Source organism: Corvus hawaiiensis, chromosome 3 (assembly GCF_020740725.1).
Source record: "Corvus hawaiiensis isolate bCorHaw1 chromosome 3, bCorHaw1.pri.cur, whole genome shotgun sequence".
NCBI classification, from domain to species: Eukaryota; Metazoa; Chordata; class Aves; order Passeriformes; family Corvidae; genus Corvus; species Corvus hawaiiensis.
Genome location: NC_063215.1, coordinates 107,797,159 through 107,820,530, shown reverse-complemented (window position 1 = coordinate 107,820,530; position 23,372 = coordinate 107,797,159). Strand labels below are relative to the sequence as shown.

Here is a 23,372-nt window from a genome sequence, read left to right as displayed (position 1 = left end):
CACCTCTGTAAGCTGTCATGTGTCCCTGAATAGCCCTTATCCAGACAGTGAGGCTGCCATCTAGGCTGTGGACTTTTGCCTTGCTGGCACACATCTCTGTCTATCTCTGTCTCTCTCTGTTTCTCTCTCTCTCTCTAAGAAGTTGGTGAAACTAGTGCAACACTTGACTTCAGAAATCTGCCTCTTTCATATTGCAGGCAATTTAAACTTTCAAGCAGAATTTCCTAATTTTAGACTCTATCAAGTGCCTTGGTCATTCACTGAGCTAACAGGAACCGTGACTATTTACTTTCCAAATCAAAGTATTTATTTAACCTAGATTTATTTCAAGATTGTAACTCTTACTGAGAAGTAGAGCAATAGAAAAGATTGTTAGACTAGCAAATTAACTTCTAAAACACAAACACTTGAGAACATTTGAGATAAGTCCCACAGCTGCTCTTGTTCAAAACTATCTGTCCAATTTGTACCCCCTTAAAAAGGTTGTTAATTCCTCTTGCAAAAGAGATTAGTGTTGAGTAATAAGGGACATAAGGTCATGTGAAGCCTCATCTCTGTTTTTACTAAAGGTGTGCAGAATAAAGGATTTCATGTGGCGTAACTGAAGAAATGCCCTCTTGGAAGGGTACTCTTCAGCAGCATTGTGCACGCTCAGAGCAGAGAACAGAAAATGCATTTACCCTGTCCAGAGCCTGATTTCCCTTCCCCTGGCAGTAAAGCTTCCCCTGGGGTGGCTGTTCTGAGACAGAGGAGCCTACACAAATGAGGATGATGTAAACTGGAAAATTGGAATCAGGACTTCCAGGTTGCAGCATCCTTGCTTGTGGAGCAAAGTGTGTTCAAGGTGTTTAAGAATTGAATAGATTTTAAGACTTCTTGGCATCCTCAGGAAGGGAAGCCTGGCACTGTTTTCTCCCTTAAAGCAGTCCTATCTCACTTTTTGTTAAGTTTTGTTTAGTTTCAGAGCAGCTTTAGGAAGCAGGAATAAAGCTGACAATACGGGTTTTGTACTGCTGAATGTGAAAACTGTGAATTGCACAGAATCATTGGAAATAGCCCATTCTCTTGTTCTTGCAAATCCAGCAGAAATGCAGTGACTGACCTTTGCTTTCACTTTCCAATAGCTTTGTGCTGTCTCTTATAAAGCATTATTTTCCCCTTTTGAGTACCAGAGGAGGGGCCGTATTTGATTTTAAACTTTGGCGGGCAGATGTAGAAGTGCTGCTTAGCTCAGTTGGTCAGAGCATGGTGTTAATGACCAACCAAAGTTGTGGGTTCAATCCCTGTATGGGCCATTTGCTCCAGAGTTGGACTCCATGATCCTTGTGGGTCCCTTCCAACTCAGGATATTCTGTGAGTTGGTTTCTTTTCCTTGCAGTTAAGTAAAAACTCCAACACCTGCTTTTCACCTTGGAGTTTGTGTTTTCTGGGTCGGCTCTTCAAGGTTTTGTAGTATTAGCAATGGCTTTGGTTTTAATTGTCAATTTTTTTAAGCCTTTGTCATTTTGGAGTTCTTTCCTCCACAAGATGATAGCTAGAGCTGGAATCCCTGAATAAAGCACAGATGAACACAGAAACAGATTAATCTGCCTGGCTATATGCAGAAAAACCCCCTGTTCAAAGTATGTCAGGGCCAACAGCAGTTCTGTATGTGCTCATACATCTGTTCTTTAACTATGGCTGTTGTTTTATGGCCATGCACTGTTTGTTAAGCCTCCCTTTTTAAACGGGTCACAATTACAGAGGACACTGTGACTGCCAGCTGAATGTAACTGTGCTGGGCTGACAGTCAGCATATGTAATGTTTTGGCATTGTTTAATGTTCTTGTTTGCTTGTATGCTTCCAACGGGGAACAGTTGGTCTATTGTAATCAAAATGTATTGCTAACGATGTGTTCTGAATCTAAAAGGTGGCAGTATCACTGCTAACACAAAAACATTCTTTTTCTTCAGGCTTCTGAGAAGGAATGGCTTCTGATCTCTGCCAGCAAAAGTAGAGGTTTTTCAGCTGGGAAGTATAAGATGACCATTTTCATGTATTTGAAAGGAAAAATTTCCACAATACACAAATGAATCTTTTGCCCAGGTGATTTAGATGGAAGCCAGAGCCACAGAGGCTGCTGCTGGTGGTAATTCTCAAGGCTGTGTGGCTGTCTCACAAGAACTGCTATGTGAAAAGATGATTTCATGCTTACAAAGTTGTGCCGCTTGGAAATACAGATCCGTTCCCTCACATGTATCCATGAGAACAGAGAGTGAATCTGGTTTCTTGTTCTTGCTGCAAGGTAAACACACGCATGCAAGTCTGTCAGGTTTACAGCACGTTAACAAGTGGTAGTTGGTGGTGGGGGATTTGGCTTGGCTGTACTGTGTGCTGCCTCAATTATGGTATGCATTCAGCAGGCAAGTGGCTTTAAATGCAGGTTAGGAGCTGTGGTGGAGTATTATGTGTCTGAATTAGTTCTGCTCTTGAACCTTGTGCATCTTCATACTCCTCCCCATGAAGGTGAGTGTGCTTGGGAGAAAGGAGCTTTACTGCTTCAATGAAAACCAGACTCGGCTGGTCTCAAGCTTCTGTTTTTCACTTCCAGTGCTGTTTCAGTCTTTTGGTGTTTATGTTCTGTTTTTTTGTCTTTCATTAGCAGACAGCTAATTTGTTCCCCAGCTCATGGAGCAGAGAGAGGGCTGTGCCTTTAATATAAACCAGCTGTCAGCTGTGAAATGAGTGGAAAACTTAAGAATTCGGTAAACACTGTGGAGAGAATGTACTTGCCACCGCAGTTGTATCTCAATGCCAAGCTCGACTAAAATCTAATGTGGGTGACTTCAGATTTGATTAGTGTCAGCAGCATTGCTGGGGAGCTCTGGAGAAAGTACGTTCTTAGAATTTAAACAAGGGTTCGTCCTGGAAAAGGTTTTAGCACAAACTATGCCGGTGTTGCAGAAGATGCATTCAGGAAAAGTCAACACCCTTAAAACCCTAATCCCCAAAAGTCAATTGTTCAGTTCCCGAGGGTTTAATTATTCATTGTTTGCTACATACTTAAAATGACAGTAGCATCTGCCCTTTCCTTTTTAAAATGTAGCTTTCAGGTTAATCTTGCCACGCACGAGTCACACTAACGCTAATACCAGTGTACCAGAGCATTGAGAAGTAACATAGTTGCTGCTTAGGCCATGCTGTCAGCATACATTTTAAATAAATTGGTGCTTATTGCTAAGTGTTCAGCCCATTCTTGTCTCCTGGTCTGTGAAACATGTAGGTTTCATGCAACTGGAATGTAAGTTATCAAGACTGATGTTCCAAGCTCCTGCCCTTCAAAGGAGGTGCCAATGCACAGTGATTTAATCAGACAAGCTGTGTTACTACTGCATTTTAGGGTGGTCAGCTTAGAGAGAGGTTGTGAAGAGGAGAGCCCAAGCCATGGCACTGGGAAGGGATGGGGTGCTGAAGGGGGAAAAGTTGTATGTCCCACGTCCCTGTCCTGTGGGGTGTGTAAGTGCTTGTGTGAGCCTTCCCCTCCCTTGCTTCATTTGCTCTGCTTTTTGCAAACGTGTTCCATGGACAAAGGCCCATGCATTACCTGCAAGCTGCTCTGTTATTTCTGCTCATTAATGCTGTACACTGACTTGCCTTTCCCTCCCTTCACGGGCTTGTTTTTGTTTTTTCCTGCAGCGCTCTGAGTCCTGGCATAACCTTTGCTGGCATTTAGTGCTATTGACCGACTGATCAGCAGTGCTCTCCTCTTACCCTGAATGCTGATGCCACATTTCCCCCACTTGATGCACCAGGATCTTGATTCTTGCAGGTCCTACCCATGATCTTTCCCTCTTCTCCAAGCTGGAACGTGGTTACGAAGGTCTCAGTAATTGGAGCTTGATGGTCCCTTCTGAAAAACTCGATTAATTGAGATGCCCTCCTTTACTTTGCAGTTATATCTCTTGGAGAGACAGAGCTGAATTCTTGCAAGTGACTGGCTAGATGGCTTCCTTCTTGCTGTTTATTGTTTTAAGTTAATGCTTAATCTTGATATTAATCAGAAGTAGGCACAGAAGCAGTCTGCAAGAGTCTGGGCTGTAAGAGGGGAACGAGGTAGTGAAGTGGTGGACTATGGGGGAATTTGGGAGCCTGAAGTTTCAAACCTCACCTGTATTGTGATAGTTGGAGCAACACTGCCTGAAGCTCTTACCCCAGGCAAAAGGAGATGCTTTGTGGGAATAGATAGTTTGCAATAAAGGGAGGGAAAGGAATGTGTCTAAGGCAGAGGTTGTACAAGCTCTGTAAGCTGATGCCATGGCCGAAAGAAAAGGTCCTGGAGGCTCCTCCTTTGCACAGGTGTTTCTACCACAGCTACTAAACCATGTCCACAAACTTACCTGTTTCAAAAGCTAATTTTATGTGTTTTTGCATGTATCTGTTACAATGCAGATACAGGGTCGGGTCTTTTCTATGATGAATTTCTTTTTGTGGCCACACTAACCGGGTGCCAGCTTCAGGCTGCATAGGTCTGGAAGTGAAAGGAAGGTGGGATAATCTGCATAGTTTACTCATAGAGAGCTTGTCAAATGAACTGAGGTAAATACTCTGACTGCAAGTGATGTGTGTGGGGTGATTTTTAAAGATTATAGAAGTCCAGAAGGCCTATCTGAAAGCAGCATCAGTAGGGATTTGATGGATGTTAGATGGGGCATTTGTAATGGGAAATAAGGGGTGAGGTGCTAAAAGTGCTGGTTAGCATATAGACAAAATATTGTGGTTCTGTTTGCTGATATGCAGCACTTCTCTGGAGCTGTGTAGGAAGCTGTCATGGTCTGTCTGTGATACTGGTATGAACAGAGAAATAAGTTAGTGCTTATGGTAGCTTTCTGCTGTGCTTTAGACATACAACATCCTAATCGGAAAAGAAAAAGTATTTTTTCTATAATAGTAGCAAAGAAGAATTAATTTCAGTAGCCAGTGGTGTTTTTTATTGTTAGAACTGTTTGTTAGCATTTGGCAGGCAATTCAAAGTTTTATGGGTGTATTGACATCTTGTAATTTCTGGGGTTTGAGCTTTTTCCTCTGTTGGGACACCTTCACTTTCCATCACTGATGGTGGTGTTTAAAAAATAAGCTGTCACAATATTCTGAGATATCCAAAGGTAGGGCTTGCATGTTTGAAAGATTATCAAAAAACTCAGGTTGCTTTTCTTTTGTCATTTAGGGGGTTTTTTTAATGAAAACCCAGAGGCTTTTAATCTGCTGCCTTTCCCCCACCTTATTAAGCCCATTATTCCTGTTAATTTGTCTTTTAATTAAAAGAGAAGTATCAGAACATCCCAAATTTTTGCTTTTGGATACAGTCAAACTAAGTAGGCTGGTGGGCACTGTGGAGTGCTGTAGCTTTTCCTGGGCTGGATCTCTGCCGAGGGAGGCTTGGACACCTTGCTTCATCCTAGTTTTTTAAGGCCAATATTTAAGAAGGTTTGCTTAGTGCTTTATTCACCTCTCTCCCCCACTTTTCCATCGATGCAAATAGGAACATTTAGTAGCTTTAGCCAGATTTTGAGATTTGGGTAGTTTTTTCTGTCTCTGCCTAGGGGGCAAATTGTTATTCAGCTTTTGATGTATTCTGGTAGCCTCTTTTTTTCCTGTGATAAATCACTGTTCAGTGAGAAGGCAGCTAGTCTGATTTGTTGCATGAACCTGGCAAACTTTAGCCCATTCAGCTCAGCTCTGGGTCAGCAGAGGGAGTTCCTGAAGCGTGGGCTGTTGCAGTTTGCCAAGTGTTTGTGGGAGGAATTTAGCAGACAGCTGTTTAAGGTAGTGTGTCTTTTCTAGGGTGAGGAGAAGGGACTGGGTGACTTCTTGGGATCTCATGTAGCCTCTTTCCTGTTCATGTATCCATGACATGACTAAAACATCCCTGATTTCAAATGCTTATTTTAAGTCAAGCGATGAACATTTTGGATGCTATAGTGATGAGAGCTGTAGGATCAGGTATAAATTTTCCTGTTGCATCTTCTGTGCTTTTGATGGCATAGAATACTATTATACCTTGTATTAATTGACTGATACTTCCAGATAACGGATCTAACAACTCTTAATGCTTGGGTTTATATGCAGAAGGACTTGTACTTGAATTATAGAAGCTGTCAAAGAACAGGTAAGTTACCCAGACTTCCCTGCCTTGTCCCAATAGCTGAAAGATCAGATTGTCTGTTGAAACATCAAAAAGCAAATCATGTCTTTCACAGACATGACATGTGTCAGTAACAATTTATTCCACTGCTGGATGCCTGAAAAATCATGAAGTCCTTTATCCTTATAAAAATGTGTTCTGCATGGCTCTGTGCAATAGAGTACCTTCATTATTTTGAATAAGTGATACTTGTGTTTTAGCCTCAGCTGTCGATCCAGCACCACGCAGCTGCTTGGAATAATCACATTTTAAGACTAGTAGTTGTTTTCTTAAGTAGTCCAGTGATTATTTAGGAAAACAAGCACCATCACTTTAAATATCCCTCCTTTCCTACTTCTTTCCCCAGCTGTGTATGTTGATCCATGATGCCATATGGTCTGGAATATCCCTTTGGTCAGTTGGGGTCAGCTGTTCCAGCTGTGTCCCCTCCCATCTTCTTGTGCACCCCCAGCCTCTTTCCTGGGGGGGTAGTGCTATACTGCAGTTTAGTTTTTGAGAGGGAGATTAGAATATTTCTTCAGAAAGAGCAAAGGTTCAAGATTTCAAGGAACTTTTTGTAAGAGATGGCGAAGGAATCTAGTGGAGCTACTTTTCTTATTTTCTAGATCTTTCCAAGAGCAAAAGTTTTCAGAATTGGTTGAAGCTAAAATTCTCTGAGAATGCAGATTACCATGTAGTTTTTGTACATGGTATTTTTAGTTGTTTTATGAAACAATTTGGGGAGGGGGGGAAGAGCAATGCCTTTACATTTGTGTCTCGCTGCCAGGATTGGGGTTTGACTTCTTGTTTTAGATGTTTGCTTAATCCCTAGAATAGCAAGATGCTTTGGGGGGATTTTATTTTTCTCTTTGTGTTGTTTTGCAGTGAACTCATCCTGTTAAAGGGATCTTAGTGCCAAAGGGAGGGATCAGTCACTCAGATGCTAAGGGTTCTGGCAGATACTACTGTTCCCACTGGCTTTCATGGATTCAGGGAAGATCTGTTTTCAGGATTGGGTGAATTTTCTTTAATTCAACCTCCCTTTTCTCTATACAGTACCTCCATTGAAGCAGAATGAATAGTTGGCTGCAGATTTCATTGAGAATTCTGTATAGCAGTGCCTGAAATAGCCCAAAATGAGTTGTGTGGTTGCCTGTTTGCCCATGCGGGTTTGTTCACTGTGCACAGAAACCAGGAGGGTGCAAACCCCTGGACATGAGCATCTTTTCAGTTTGCATTGAGCTGCACATAAAGCAGGTTTTGCAGCAAACCTGTAGAGTAAAGAATGCATATTAATCTTGTAGTGGAAAATTACGATGTTGAGTGCTGCTGCTCAAGCTGTCCAAAAGCTGCTGGTAACAAGTCCAGATGGTGAGGAGAGACACTGCCTGTGAACTCAAATTCAGGAGCTGAGAGGCTGTCCCTGTGCATTCACACAGCTGGAAGGCTGATAGGTTTCTTCCTTTTTAGATTTTTTGACAAGGAACAAGTGAAGTAAAAGCTTAATTGGATTGGGTGGCTCAGGTAGTGGAGGAAAAAGAGATTGGATGATCCTTCAGGACCTGCAAGAAGGGGAAGCCCTGTGCAACACCACATTCCAGGCTTTCTGCAGAAAAAGATGAGTGCTCTTGAAGATCCTGCCTGGGCTAGAAACCATCTCTTGTTCAAAACAGCAAGGAAAGCTGGAAGGCTTACCTGATGTGTGGGCTGTCCTGCCCCTTGCATGGCTGCTGTATTGTTTCTTTGTGCCCGCATGTGCCTTGGGACTCTGTTGCAGTTTCCAAGTTGTAGAATAGGTTGTTTTGGGTACAACTCTGTTTACCCCAAAAAATCACCCCAATCCTTTAAATTTCCTTTGGCCCTTAGATTTTTTTAATCTTTTGCTCATGTCTTTACCTCCTCATTGTTATGCTCTTGATTCCTGTCTGAGGGGACAAATGTACTGACTTTTTTTTAAAATATGTCTTCTGTTAGGAAACTGGGAGGATGTGTTCTTGTTATGCCATATATTTTATTTTTTCCTCTACCATCCTTAAAGTCACTTTTGCCACCCGGTGATCAGGTGATACCTTGCGTGATCGAGGTCTTGGCTTTCCACATCCTGTGCTCTGAATTCCTGCTGGGAGAACACTGCTGGTTTGCAGTTTGAAGAGCTGAGGACACAAGGGACACCAGAGTTGACAGCATTCACTGAACAGACAGAGCCTCATATTCTGGTGTCTGTGGGCATTTTGTTTCAGTGTTGGCCCAGGCAGATCACAAAGGCCACGTGGGCTGTGGGTGCATTTGTCTATAGATCCTTTTGGGACTGCAAGCACAGCCTGTGTGTGTTTCTGATAAATGTTGTCCTTGCTCTGCTGCAGCTCTGATATGGGACCTGTCGTAGTCTCTTGTTTCACCCTTGGCCTGCCCTTTCACCCTGGCAGCACAGCCGATCAGGGGATGCTAATGAAAACACTCCTGGTGTATAAATAATTCAGATAATCTGCAGGGGAAATTGTTCTAATCTGAGTCTGGATGCAGAACATGCCACAGGATTGTGGTGGTTGGACACTGTCCACGAAACCTCCCAAATTTGCTGGAGAGGAGGGGGCAGCACTCAGGAGAAGCTGTCATGAGAGGACCCCCAGCTTCTCTCCAGCCAGATACTCACACTGTGCCCAAATGCAAAATGTGCTTGTTCTGAGTGAAGGTAGGACCTTCATCCAGTTGTAAGTTACCAGGAAAACCTTCTGTTTCTGATGTCACCCTTGCAGGAAAGACTTCCTTCTGTCAGACTTAAGGGTGTCTGGAGAGAGAATGTACTTTTTCATGTTACCTTTGGGAAACTGCACGAAGCAAAAACTACTTCAGATTTGGCCTGTGTTTGGACAGAACCCAGATGTTGGGCAAAAGCCTTTGGTAAATGAAGGGAGGAAAATGTGATGTCGGGGATTTTGTTGTATTTTGGGCTGACTTGGGGTTGGGTGTTTTGTGTTGTGTGAGATGTTTTGTTGTTTTGGGGTTTTTTTAGACATTGATTTCCTGGAACAATAAAAGCAATTTCTGATATTCTTAAATATCTTCAGTTTGCAGCTGCTTATTTTCTACATCACTTGCATTTTCCAACTAAGACCTGTTGAGTTTTCTGGTGAAAAAGTGGTGACAAGTATGTTGCTTTTGCCTGAGCACACCAAAATTTCCTTTTGCAGGGCATATATTTCCTGAAATAGCTTTTCTACCGAGCAAGAGGAGTTTAATTTAGCTAAATTGCTCACTGAAGATTTACCTGGTAATTTCATAATGCCTGCACTTCAGCACATATACTCGTTTTTATCAGGAGAAAAGCTGTCTGCTGGATAAAAGCTTTGCCCTGGTTACATTGTAAGTAGACATCTCCCTGGAGATGAGGTGTAAATGTCGTGTTGCTGATTAGCATCTGACGTGGGGCATGGGAGCAAGGAAAGGGATGCCTCAGTTCAGTCTCCAAAAAGGAGAAACTGGAATCATTCCTGAGCTCCGACAGCGTTTGGACAGTGTCCTCCTCAGTGTTTTTCTGTTCCTGGTTCCAGCTTGTGGCTGGGCCATGAGAAGTGCTTTGCCACCCAGATCTCTGAAGAGCCCGAGTTTTGATGTGCTCTGGCTGTGCCTGGAGGAGTTTAGACCTGGCTCTGTTGTCTTCCTAAGCGAGTGGGGTTTTTATTCTGTAAAGTGAAATCCTGGCATATGCAAAATTATTCTGGGAGAGTTCTTTTTGGCTGCAGCAGGATCTAGGCCCCAGGCAGGAAAACTTGCTGGAAAGCCCCATCCTTCCTGGCTGCTCACCTGTACTGTGGTTTTTACTGGGAAGGTGGTGATGACAGAGTGTCTTGATTTAAGGTGTGGATGCTCCAAAATGAGGTACCTCCCCTTTTAGCTTTAACCACTCCCTTCTTGCCAATAAGGAGAGATGAATGTGAGTAGATCGAAGTGAAAAAATAACTAGACAAAATGTTTTGACAAAAAGACACACTTTTCTCATTGAAGAGAGCTAAGTTGTAGTCCAATTGCTCAGCAGTTAAATGTCAGCTACCCTTTAGTGATCTCCCTTTGTCTTCCACAAATCCATTCCAGCTAAGAAAATAGGTGGTAGGTGCTGATGTTGGGGTGGCTATGGAAAGCTGGCTTTAAGCTGAGAGTAGGGAGCAATGATCAGCTGTGATTAGCCCAGACAAAATGTTGTGTGGGGTTTTTTCCCAAAGTTGTGGGCAGAGGTGGGTCAGTCTGAGGCTTTGGTACTCACTAATGTTCTTCTAAAGCCCCTGTTTTGTACCATTTCCTCTGCTGCTGTTTCTGCTTTTCTCACTGTAGGAAACTGGGCTTGAGGTGTGGAAATGTCACTGGAAGCCTTGGTGGAGTTCTTTACCTCTTCATTGTCAAATTTGCTGTGGGAAGTATAAAAGTCTGTTGAACCTTTCAACGTGGGCTTGTTGCAGCTACAGCTGGGTGACAGTGTCTTAGGAATGTATTTTCCCCCCTCTTGGAAAATGACAGTTGCTTTAGCTTGTGAAGAAAAGGGCTTTGATTTTGATAGTACATGTTTCTGAAGTGCAGAGTGTGGTTCCAGGGTGAGAGGAGGCAGACAGGCACTTGTAGGCAAGTAGTAGGGTGGTGAAGGCAGGTTTTGGACTAATAAGAGCGTAGCCTATTCCCTGTGAGCACCTTAATCATACCAAAATCTTAGCTGAGTGGGGGAGATTGGAATGTCTCCTGTTTTCCTGTGCTGGAAAACTGTTCCTGAGAGTCTTGGCTTTTGGGCTCCAAAAGCTATTGAGATTTTGAAAATTTTGGTGCATGATTAAACTCTTTCCATCCCAGTTCTGTCTGTACACTCATATTTCTTGTACAAATGTGTAAAAAAGAGGTCTTTAGGCTCTCTATTTGACAATTTCAACTATCTGACAGTGGCTAAACCCTCTTAGCACTAGTCTAGAGCAAGTTCAGTGTTGTCAGCTCCAAGAATTGCCAAATGGGAGATTAACAATTTCATGCCTTTTGGAAAAATTGTTCTCTGCTTTCAGCTGCCTGCAGTTCCCAATACTGAGAACTGTTTGCTCACTGGCATGGAACATGATTCTTGCTCAAGACTGTCTGCTGAAAAGCAACAGAAATTGTGTCGCCTGAAGGCTTCCTATGAATTTTAGTTCTTGATTGCAGGGCTGGCTGAGAAACCTCAGTGCACATGGAATGTTAGTCAACTAAATCACTGCAAGTGTGCCTTTATGTAAACCTATGTGCATATATAGACATGCATATGAGTGTGTATTTGCTAGTTATTCTGATACAATAAAGGGAATTTTGAGATACATTGCTTAACTAGCTGCTGTGTGTTGATTTTTTTTTTTTGTTTGGGTTTGGTGGTTTTGTTGGTTTTTTTTTGTTGGTGGTTTGTTTGTTTGTTTGTTTTGTTAGCTTTTTGGTGGTTTTTTGTTGTTTTTTTAAAATTATTATTCCCAATCGAAATACTTGAGAAAATGGAGATAAAGTGTTGGGGCTATTGTTCCAAACTTATTCTGGATTCATAGAGAATAATGCTGCAGATTATGAAATTTATTATGTTTTATAGCTTAGAATGGCTTGCTTTCTGGGGCATTGAGAGGTAAAAAGTATGAACCCTTTTAGCTGGACAAGGCAGAGTACCTGCTCCAGTCCATGCATGAGATCATGTGCAACTTTATTGGTCTCATTACATATAGTTCCTCAAAATATGTGAAAATCTAACCGAACAAAATCTGATAGCGACCTAAGTGGGAAGTACAGTGAGGCTGCTTTTTGGAGATGAACATGCGATATGAATTCTAGAGATTCTGAAATGTGTTACACAAAGTCAGCAGGAAAAAAAAGCTCTTGTTACAGAGTCTTTTTAAAATGTAATCAGTAGGGAGTTTCTCTTCCCTTTTTCTAAGCTGCCTGTCATCAGCTGGTATTTTGGTTACTTCTGCTTCTCTCAAACAACTGAGGCTACACAAACTGTTTAAAATTAGGTGTTCTTTGAAGTGTAAATGACCAGATTTTCAAAAACACCAAGCACACAGATCGTTGTGAAAATTGCTCCATAAAAATTCTGCTGTATTCAGCTCTGTTTTTCTCTATTTTTTTTTCTTTTATACAGGCGATATGGATTATGGTTTCGATTGAGGAAGTTACTACTCTGGTTGCTGGGAATGTACATAGCCATCCCATTTCTAGTAAAACTGTGCCCTGCTATCCAGGCAAAGCTGGTCTTCCTAAACTTTGGTAAGTGACTCAGTCAGGTGAGTGGGTGAGGGGACAAGGGGAAGAGTGCCTTTGTCTTCAGTTGTTTGCCTTCACTTTCACCCTGCATGTGAACAGCTTGTGAAGGACTTGAACTTTCACAGGTTGTAAATTTCCCCAGACTGTGGTTTGGAAAGCATTCTCTGTGGCCCTGGTGGTTGTTGTAGCATGTCTTTATCGAAATAGAGTGACCAGACTGAAGCCAATTTTCAGCCAAAAGACTTTTCCTTCAGGAAAACCGTGCAATATGTCAGATGTGTTTTTCTGAAGGGTTCAACACAGTTGCATGAAGACACAGCAGGCAAGTGAAATTAAATCCAGCAACCTAAATTTGCATTTAAACCTCACTTGTGTTTTGTAATCAAGTTTTGAAAAATATCTTCCTCTGACTGTAGAAGCTAGAAGGACCAACTATGGATACATTGTTTTTATATAACTTCTCTAATTTTGATTGCATGCTTTGCATGTTCTCACACCTTGGATCGTGGTTGCTGTGAAGTGTGACCATGTGGAGGGCAGCTCTTGTGCTTTGATTGTCAGAACTGACAGCTAGGTAACCTGAATAGTGCAGGTTTCAGTGATTTTAGTTTGCTTTTGCAGAGCTTTGTTAGGTCTCCCTGAAGTTCTGCCTCTGTTGATTCTCAAGTGACCAAAATAATTGTCCTGTAGCATATTATTGTTGCTGTGTCTGCCAGGTTTCCTCAGTATGGTCTACAACATGTTTAGAGTCAGTGCAGTCTGCACCATATTTAGAATCAGGACAGAGATTCCTAGGGAAGTTGTCCAGAAACCTGCCCTGGAGGTTGGATAGTCATGAGTACCATGGAGAGTGGGAGAAAATGGGCCAGCTTTTGAAGGAGTATTCTGCTCCAGTGGTTTTGGAAGTTCACCCCTGAACAAATACAAGGCCTTGGTAAAGTGGCAGAATATTTGGAAGAAAACTGCTGTGGCAGTTCCAAAGAGGGGGAAGTTGCTGCAATGTGTTAGGCCCTGGCTGCTCATTGTTGGACACGGCTCATTACTGGACAGCACCCTCAGGGGGAGGGGAAGGAAAGCAGAGCAGCAGGCACTGTGGCCAAGCTGCAGCTGAACCAGAGGACAACCTGTGCCAGGAGCAGTCAGCCTTGTACAGAACAAGAAATCCAAGATCAATTCAGTTTGTGTAGTGAGTGATGAAGAGGAGGCAGGACCCTCACAACCAGAGGAAGAGGCAGGGCCAGAAATAATCACCCCATCCCTACCTTCAGGTGAGCTGTGAGGTGAGTCCATGGTTACCTGGCTGCTCCAAGAAAGCCAAGCAATTAGGGTTCCTGTCCCAGGATGCAGGTATTGGGAAAAGACCAAAAACTCTCAGCCTCTGGAATTGGCTCCTGTCAAGCATGAGGGAAAGATACCTTTGCACAGATGACCTTTTAGTGCAGCAAGACAAGTGGAACACTATGGAGCAAGGTATCCAGTACCTGAGAGAATGGGCTGTGCTGGAGGTGATCTATAAGGATTCAAAGAAGGAGCAATCCCCTATAAACCCAGATGACATCCAGTGTACACAAACCATGTGCTGGAAGTTCCTGTGGAGCACGCCAGTGTCATGTGTCAGCTCATTGGCAGTGATGCTGTGGACAGGAGGAGAAAAAGAGTGAACAATTTGGTTCCCAAACTCCAGCTGTATGAAAAAAACATTTCTTCCCTGGTACGGGCCTGCATCTCATCTGTGGAATGACTGCCCAAGGAATTAAAAAATTTAAATTAAAGGAGAAGTTTAAATTAAAGAAGAAAATGCAGTTTTCTTCATTCCTTTAGTAGCAGAGTGCAGGCCACAGTTTGTCTTTACCTGGAGGGGTGTACACCTGGAATTGCCTGCCCCAGGGGTGGAAGCACTGTCCCACCCTCTGCCATGGTCCATGGACTGATCCAGGCTGCACTGGAAAAGGGTGAGGCTCAGGAACACTTGCAGTATATTGATGACATCTTCATTTGGGGCAATACAGCAGAGGAAGGTTTTGAGAAAAGGGAGAAAATAATCCAGATTGTCCTGAAGGCCAGCTTTGCTACAAAACAAAGTAAGATCAAGTGACCTACCCAGGAAATTCAGTTTTTAGAAGTAAAATGGCAAGATGGATGGCATCAGATTCCAATGGACATGGTCAACAGAATAGCAGCTATGTCCCAGTGACCAGCAAGAAGGAAACACAGACTTTCCCAGGTGCTGTGGTTTTTTGGAGGATGCATACCTCGGAGTACAGTCATACTCTAAGCCCTGTCTCGTGTGACACAGAGGAAGAATGATTTCCAAGTGGAGCCCTGAACAACAAGCAAGCCTTTGAACAGATCAAACAGGAGACTGCCCACGCAGTAGCCCTTGGACCAGTCAGGACAGGACAGGATGCAAAAAACGTGCTCTGCAGCTGGGGAGAATGGTCCTTCCTGGAGTCTCTGGCAAAAGGTACCTGGAGAGAGTCGAGGGCAACCCCTGGGGCTCTGGAGTTGGGGATACAAAGGATCTGAGGCCTGGATTTCTGGGTGATGTTAAATCACCACAAGGGCACAGAGAAGTTGCATAACTTTGTCAGAGCACTGCTAGAAGTGACCTGTGTGCCAGTGCAGACCTTGGCTGCAGAGCTTGTCATCCTCTTGAGGATCCACTGCCCTCATGAGACCCAGCAGGTCCCCGGTGCTTTGTGCCATTTGTCTGGGACTCTTCCATGTGCTTGTGTACAAGAGCAGGCAGGACTTAACAGGTAAAGATGTGCAGTCTGAGGGTCCACATTTGTGAGGTTGACATTGGCTGTTGTCTGCTTTGGGTTTTGTGTTTGTGTAAAGCTGAATGTTTTTTTTAGAGGGGAAGTGAAGTGAGATTTGACTGTCACCATTATCAGTGTTTCTTTGTGTGTCAGTAGCACAAAAGCTTTGGTATGTTAATTGCTATACCACTAAATCCCAAGGAGACAGACTTCCTGGTTCTGCTGAAGTGGAGCTCCATATTGTGGGAAGAGCCTGAATCCAAATCAGCTAACCCACCCCTGATGCAGCAGAGATTTGTAATTCAGACTGGACAGAGATGGTTAAATGTTTGTCAAAGGAAGCTTTGTCTGTCTCCCCCACCTTCTCTTAATTATAGCCTGCTCCCTGTGTTTTTGGTGGTTGCTTGTGTCTTCTTACCTTGCTCTCTTTGCTGTTCATGTTTTACATCACATCCTTCTACACAAAAAGGTCTTCCCAGCACAGTGGACCAGTTTATACAACTCTCCAGTGCCTTGGTTAAGCAGTTTTGTGAGAAAATAAAGGTAAAAATTAAAATTACAACGTTTCTTTTTTTTTTTTTTTTTTTATTTCAGTGAGGGTCCCATATTTCATTGACTTGAAAAGACCACAGGATCAAGGTTTAAACCACACCTGTAATTATTACTTGCAGCCAGAGGAGGATGTAACCATTGGAGTCTGGTAAGGAATCCAGTTCTGTGCAGTATGTGCCATGCATCTTTATCCTTCTTTTTGTTCTCAGTGTTGCCTATTCATTCTTTTTGCTGTGCATGCTCTCATTTGTGGATGTTTGTATTTTCCTCTGCCAAGTGACCGAGTTCATGTTGAAAAGTATGCAAATCTCTGGGGCTCATCTGAGCTCGGATCAGGAATGCACAAACACAGTCAGACAACCTGTGCATTCAGAGAAACATCAACATTTGGAATCATAAAGGTTACAGGTCTGCATCACTACAAAGATCCTGCCTCCAGATCAGACCAGACCCAAGGAGTTAGACGTTTTGTCATTCAACTCTGATTCATATTTTGTTTTGCAAAATACGCGTGGGGGAAGATAGGAAAACAGATCAAAGTGTTCGGAGTAGGAGGAAGAAAATTCAGTGCATAAAACATATGTAAGATTCAGAGAGTGGGTGAGAACGGAACACACAGTTTACTCTCTTAACGAAACAAGTGACAGTGTCAGAGCTCATTTGTCATTTCTTCCTCACAAAGATGATTTTCTGGTCCCAGGTAGGGACAATTCATTTTAGCTCCTTGTTACCCAGGATCGTGTCAGGTATGGAGGGAAGGGGGTGGGTGTTCCCTTAATACAGCCAGTGATGTTCAATCTGTAAGCTGTAGAATTTGGAGTTTTCAGTTGTGTATGTAACTTGGATGTGTCCTTTAATGCAGTAGAGATTTTGTCTTCACAGGGTGCATAATCTTTAAATGGGATAGAGATACTACAATTACCATTAGGACAGTTCCTTTCCTTTAAGTAAATTTTAGTGAAAGATACGCTTAGAAACTTAAACTTCAGTCTTTCCAGGATAGGCTGACAAACAATGGTTTGATTCTTCACTTGGACAATTAAAATTCTGCCTGTTAAGCTGTTAAATAAGTTTTTATTGCAGTCTTGGTATTTGTATTTTGTTTCCCTTACGAGTGTACCATGTATCTTTACTAAAACACGACTTCCAGCTTGTGGCAGTTCAGAGGCTGTCATTTGTCTTGATATTTATGGGAGATGGTCACAAAAGTTTGGAATCTTTCTTTTTAATGCCAGTGCAAGGTCTTGTGTTTGGTGTACATGTGAAATGAAGTCCTCAGCCTGCTTTGTTTGTAAGTTCGCTAAAGTCTTGGGGCAGAACAGTTGAAGAATTTTTGAGCCTCACAGTTACTGAGGTTTTTTACCTCTTCAAGACCTTGGTGTCTGCTGGCTCATGCCAGCAAGTAGACTTTTTACATTGCTTTCCCCCTGTTTGCCCTCTGAGCTTTACATCTGGGGAGGATTGGTGTGGTAGGTGCAAGCTTGTTTGCCTTTCAGGTGAAAAGGCATGTGAGTACTTAAGTTACTTCTGATGGCTGGAAGCCAGCCACCTTCTCAACAACTGAGATGGTTATGGACATGTACTTGCTTTGTGTTTGTATTCTAATTATCCGTTTTAATTGCCTACTTTCTGTTCCACCAGTGTTGAATTCTTTCTAGCAGGTCACCTAGATACATTATCTACAGAAGAACAGCTGTGAGTTAAAAATTTCTGGCTCTTGTAGATTGTAACTTTTTCAGCTAAAATGTTCCACCTTGGAGAACCTTGTGCCTGAAAACAAAACACATGATCTTCTCCTCAGACTCTGGGCCCTTCCTTTTCCTCAGGTTGGCTGTGGAGTCAGATATGTCTCTTAATCACTGAACATTCTTTCCAAGCCCAACTGCTTTTGATTATTCTGAACATCTGCTGACCTAGTGGTGAATCTTGTTGATGGTATATAAGTATGTTAATTGAAGCAATTAAATTCCATAAAAGCTGAGGAATTGCGATTCTTTCGCCAGAGCAGCAGGACGTTCAGTAATTGTGCCATTGAAGTTTGGTGCCTTGCACAGCCCTAAGTTTTGAAGGCAGTGGTGATGGAGGTGAAAACTGTAGCCACTGCCTTTTAAATTTGGCCATTTGTCAGCTAATCAGGACAGTTTTATGAAAATGTGTGTGAGGTGTGTAATCCTGAGGGAAGGAGCTGATCAGAAAATCTCGAAATTCAAGTGGCAGGCACTCCAGTGTTGAGTAGCAGCAGGACAGTGTAGATTTTCCTTCTGTACACAGGCACACGGTCCCTGCAGCCTTATGGAAGAATGCCCGAGGGAAGGACCAGCTGTGGTTTGAAGAGGCTTTGGGCTCCAGCCATCCCGTAATCCTTTACCTGCACGGGAATGCGGGAACAAGGTGAGGCACAAAACACTGATGGCTTTGTTTCAGGATGTGTTTTCCTGGCTTGTCACAGCTTCAGCATGTTAAGAAAGATGGAAAAAAACTCCTTAGGGCCTGTAGTGATAGGACAAGGGATAGTGATTTTAAACTAAAAGAGGGCCAGTTTAGATCAGATATAAAAAAGAAATTGTTTACCATGAGGGTGGTGGTCAAACACTGGAACAGGTTGCCCAAAGAGGTGGTAGTTGCCCCATCCCTGGAAACATTCAAGGTCAGGCTGGATGGGGCTCTGAGCAAACTGATCTAGTTGAAGATGTCCCTGCTTATTGCAGGGGATTTAGACTAGATGGCTTTTAAAGGGCTCTTCCACCCCAAACTATTTTATGACTAAAACCAAAATAAAATTTACTCCTTTTAAAAGAAGGCACATATGTTTTATGAAATGATCCCTCTCCATTTATTGAGTGTGGGAATAGATCTATTGCAGTTATCAGAGATAGCTGATATTATAGTTTACCTTGTATCCTCTGCTAGAAGCCGGGAGGCTGTGACCCTTCCTAAATCAGGTGATGAGAAGTATTTCTTTTCAGTGTAGTAGTCTCTCAACTGAGACATGGGGATGGTATTAGTGCTTCTGTATATGTGACTCCCAGGCATTAAATAAACCTTCCAGTTCCTTTTGTGAGTTTATTTTAGTAGTTAACACATTCTGAGGAAGGAAAATCTGAAGGAAAGAGGAAGGTCATGTGCTGATCTTGTTTCATTATTACATCTGTCCAGGACACTTGTCTGGACCAGGAGCACTTCTAAAATTTGTAATTTTATAGTTGACTCTGTATTGGCTAAAGCAGTAGGTCAGTTCTCTGTACTTTGTTGCTGGATGCTGAAAACCATTAATGCAGCATGAAGATATTTCTCAGGATCATGTTCTTCCTGCCACATCTCCACATGTTACAGTGTTTTTATTAATCTATTAGAACATGGTCTTTCCCCTTACAAACAGGCATTTCACAAAAGAGTATCAACCCTTCTGAATTTTGAGTGCATGTTTTTTCTTGATGGCACATTATTTTGAAGCTGATGTCTGCCCATAGATTGCAAAAGCAGAAGAATTGCAGGAAAACAAGTTCCATGATGTAAAGAAACTGTTTTAGCTGTGCTGCTAGTGAAGGTTTGCTAGCCTCTAGATCACAACATTTTTCACCCAAATTCTTGTCTCAGCAGCGTGCTTTTCTTGGTACAAGGGTGTGGTATGGAAGATGTGTGCTGCGACCCAGGAAATGCATGAACAGATGGTTCTTTTGCAAACTGCCCTTGCCTCCTTGTGCTGATGCATGGCAAAGTTTAATCAAATTGGAGCATTATTTTGCCAGTACTTCTTCACTTGGTTCTTTGCCTTTATTGGGTGTAGCAAATGATACTAAGGGAAGGTATTCTGCAGCTTAATGGTGGCCATTTGGGACCAGTATCTCTGCTGTGTGCATATTGATAAAATTTCCTTCTCAAATCCCCCAAGTGCTGCTGAGATAAAGGACTGAACTAGGGATCAATTACATATTTTACATTTCACTCTGTGCACTGGAGGAGCTGGAGGTATCTTGGCTTTGCCATTTGAGATTTAATGTGTATCGCTGTATGTTTGTTTCTGTGCTGCCCGTTCAGTCACTTGTCCAAGGGCTGCTTTACTGCTGCAGGCTGCATTAACCATGAGTAAAAGGCACTGCCTTGGCTTCCTGGTTTGACCTGAGTGATCTGGGGCTGAGGCAAAAATGTTACGCATACTTGATCGCCTCAGAAAAAATTCCTCTGTTACACTTCAAGGAAAGCATGAAAAAGCACAAACATGTGCATGTGAAAGGTGACTTTTCAAGCAAGTGGATCATCATCTTCAGGCTTGTATGATACAAAATGACTTACAAGCAACCCCTTGCATTTTGCCCTGAGTGTTTTTGACTGCATTAGGTATTTTGTAAGCACAGTTGGAGCTGACAGCTTTTGGCTGGCAAGTGCATGTATCCTTAGAGGGAGATTTGGCATTTTGGTTTAGAGGCTGCACTGACCAAGCCAGTCATAATATGAAAATTTTAGAGTTTTCATGAGTGAGGTTTACTCTAATACCAATACTAGATTAGAGTTTGGGTGTGGATTAGCCATGTCATGTTGTGCCTGTATTTTACGGTATGTAATGGCGCCTTCACGTTCCTTTCCATTGTCTAGGTTTCAGTTTATATTTATAACCCCCCCCCCTCCCATACATTAAGCAGCTTCTTCCCCTGGACTGACTTAGAGTGTTCAGCTGTGCTTTTCTCTGCTCACTGTTTTGAACATGTCCTTTCTTTCCCTGAGCTTGGAGGCAGGTGAGACAATCTAAGTGCCACCTGCTTGGCTTAATGTCATGATTTCTGCTGGGGGCATCACACTTTGGAGAGTCAGGGCTACTGGCTGGGGCAGCACTTGTGGCAAGAGCTCAGGGTATGCAGAGCCAAAAGGGACAGGCTCTTCTGGATGTATTACAGGCTTTGGAAAAGGCAGATAGCAGGGTGAGTTGAAAAGTTCATTTTTTCTTGCTGTGAGGTGAGATTTACATGGAGAAGTTGACTTCAAAATTATGTCCTGCATAGCTCAACAAAGCCTGGCTGTCTCCTCAAAGCCTGTGACAAAGCAGTTATGGTGTTTCTTATGTTTGGCATGTTTTTGTTAGATTGCCTGAGGCAATTGGGAAATATGTTTCTGGAAACTTAAATGCTCACATGTGGTTGGTTTGGGGCTTTTTTTCTTGTTTGTTTCTTTTTATTTGGTTGGTTTGTCTTATGGTTTGTTTGGTTTTTTTTTTTTCCTCTCCTTTTCTCTTCATCAATCACTCTTGCCAGAGGAGGGGATCACCGGGTGGAGCTCTACAAGGTACGTGGCTGCCTGTGGTGTCCAAACAACTGCATTAACACATCAGACGTGCACAGAGTTGAGAAGACTGCTCCTAACAGCCCACTGCCAACAGGCACAGGCCTTGGGGCTCTCAGTGTCCTTTAAATAGGCAGCCTGTATGGAAAAAAGGGATCTGTAAGCTGTGAGCACACTTCTCCCATCTTCAAAGGTGTTTGAAGGGTCTTTTATTTGCTGTTGTTAACTGCCAGCTCCAAGTGAGCTAACCAACACCGTTTCTGGGAAAAATCTAAAGTTTTATTTAATTACAGCCCCAATTTGATTGATTAACTGGATTTCTCTTTTACTCATGGCATGTGTGTGAATGGTGCCATCTCAAGTGCAGAAAGTTTGTAGAAAACCCAGTGAATTTCCCAGGTGCAGTATTATGGTGTGAATTATGTGAGAACAGACAGCCTCAGTTGCTTTGAGTGTTTAGTCTAATGACTTTTGGGGTAATTTATTTTATTAAACTCTCTTTTGGCTGAAATTCTCACACAGTTTCTTGGTCTCATATCACATGTTTCTAAAAGAGCCAGAATTGTTTTTGTGGTTCATTTCAGAGAGGTCTGTTTTTTCTTCTCTTTATAATTTGTGTCAGTGTTGGCACTCATAAAGCTTTATTGCATGCAATGCAAGATCCCCTGCTGCAAAGCCTTTTAAATTCAGATTGCTTAGAAAATAGTGTTTAGCAACCGCAAGGAGGCAGGTGATACTTAATTTCCTTTAAGAAAAAGAAGACGAGCTAAGTTGCAGAAAATTGATTGAGGAGACTGTCATGTATGGTGATCTATTTTGTCATTTTTCTGGGAACCAGCCTGTGCTGCGATGCATTTTGTGCTGGCCAAGACAGCCAGAGGAGTTGGTTTTGATTCTGATGGACACGAGTAGCAGTGCTTCAGAATATTCACAGGCTTGGTGTGTTTCTGTGTGTACATGTACAGAGAACACAGTTTACCAAAACCCAAGCTTTCTGTTCCTGGCTCTGGTATTCTTTGCTTCTGAGAACATCCAGGCAAGCTGCTTAGTTTGTCTTTTTCAGTCAGTTACTCACATGGGAACACACACTTGGGCAGAACCACTCCAGAAACTCCATGTTTGTGTTTATTCCAGCAGGATGAACCAGTTTGGGATGCTGTCCTTTTTGCTGGTGCTTTTAATAAGCCTTCAATGCAGCCAGCACATAGCAAACACGTGTAGAAGACAGGTGAACTCTCAACAGATTAAATAATTTTTAATGGCTTGGAAAAGGCGAGATTGTTTATGATATCTTAGCAGTAAAATCACGTTGTAAAGCGAAACTCCAGATTTTTCACAAAGAAACTTTGTGTTCTGCATGTCCAGTCAGGGAATCCAATGTGTAAGTGAATATATAAAAATGTCATGTAGTGATTCCATTGGAGACAGCTGTCCTGCAACACCTAATTTGTTAATTAATATTTTACCTGATTATTCTGCTGTTATGTAGGCTGCAGTGGTGTTGTATGTACAACACAACTACACCTCTGTGCTGTTGGCACAGTTATTTGCGAGAGGACGTTGAAGAAACAGTAACTTGTGAATGTATATCCCAGAGTGGAGCTATGGCATATTTAATACCTGTGCTGTAAAGGGCATTTGCCCTGGAAGTGCACACAGGATGGACCTTGTCACCTCCAGTGGAACCCCTGTGAAGGGTTTAGAGCCCAAGAAAGAGGAATTGGAATTGCTTGAAGAGACCTGAATAGCAAAAAGCAAAGGAGCTATGAGTGACTTTGAGGTTGTTGCAGTTGCATCTGCTAATAGAAATTGCAAACAACTTAAATGGCATTAAAAGCTCAACTAAATGCTGCAAGGGTGAGCATGATGTCACATGTTGTTCTTACTGGGGTGCCAGCAAGCAATGGGGTAAACTGTGGGATACATACATGAAGTTACTGTCTTTCCATCTTCAGGCCACCGTTTAGGTTCTGGTGGGACAGTGGAAGTGCTCTCTGCCTTCCCAGTCAGGTGCCAGTTGTCTGTGTAAGCTCCACTTGACACTGTGTGCCCCAAAGCGGTTGTGAAATGTTTAATTGTTTATAAATCTACCCAATATATGTAATCTCTTAAAATTGTGCTACAAGTAATGCTCAGCTGACAGGTGTCATTTCATTTGTTGGCTATAATAGTCCCAGTCCCACTAGAAATGGTGTTGGTTTTATATTTCCTCTTTAGAGTATAGTATAATACTAATATTGCTTTTTTTAAAAATCATGTGTCATACACAGACCACAAGAGCAACATTTTAATCCTTTTGTAACTTTTTGTTGATTATCTACTGCAGACCTGTTAGGTTCATATCAAGCAACGGTAGCTTGGAATGCTTGTA

The 23,372-nt window shown here is 42.5% G+C and overlaps 1 protein-coding gene across 1 annotated transcript in view; it reads left to right on the top strand.

Moving 5' to 3' along the window:
* The window catches only part of ABHD12 (abhydrolase domain containing 12, lysophospholipase), a 38,852-nt gene that overhangs the window by 7,704 nt on the left and 7,776 nt on the right, over positions 1-23,372 (top strand). The window contains exons 2-5 of the mRNA XM_048299237.1: positions 12,292-12,416; positions 15,770-15,875; positions 17,999-18,118; positions 20,974-21,004. Coding sequence (XP_048155194.1) covers positions 12,292-12,416; positions 15,770-15,875; positions 17,999-18,118; positions 20,974-21,004 — 382 coding nt within the window. The remainder of the gene's footprint in view (positions 1-12,291; positions 12,417-15,769; positions 15,876-17,998; positions 18,119-20,973; positions 21,005-23,372) is intronic.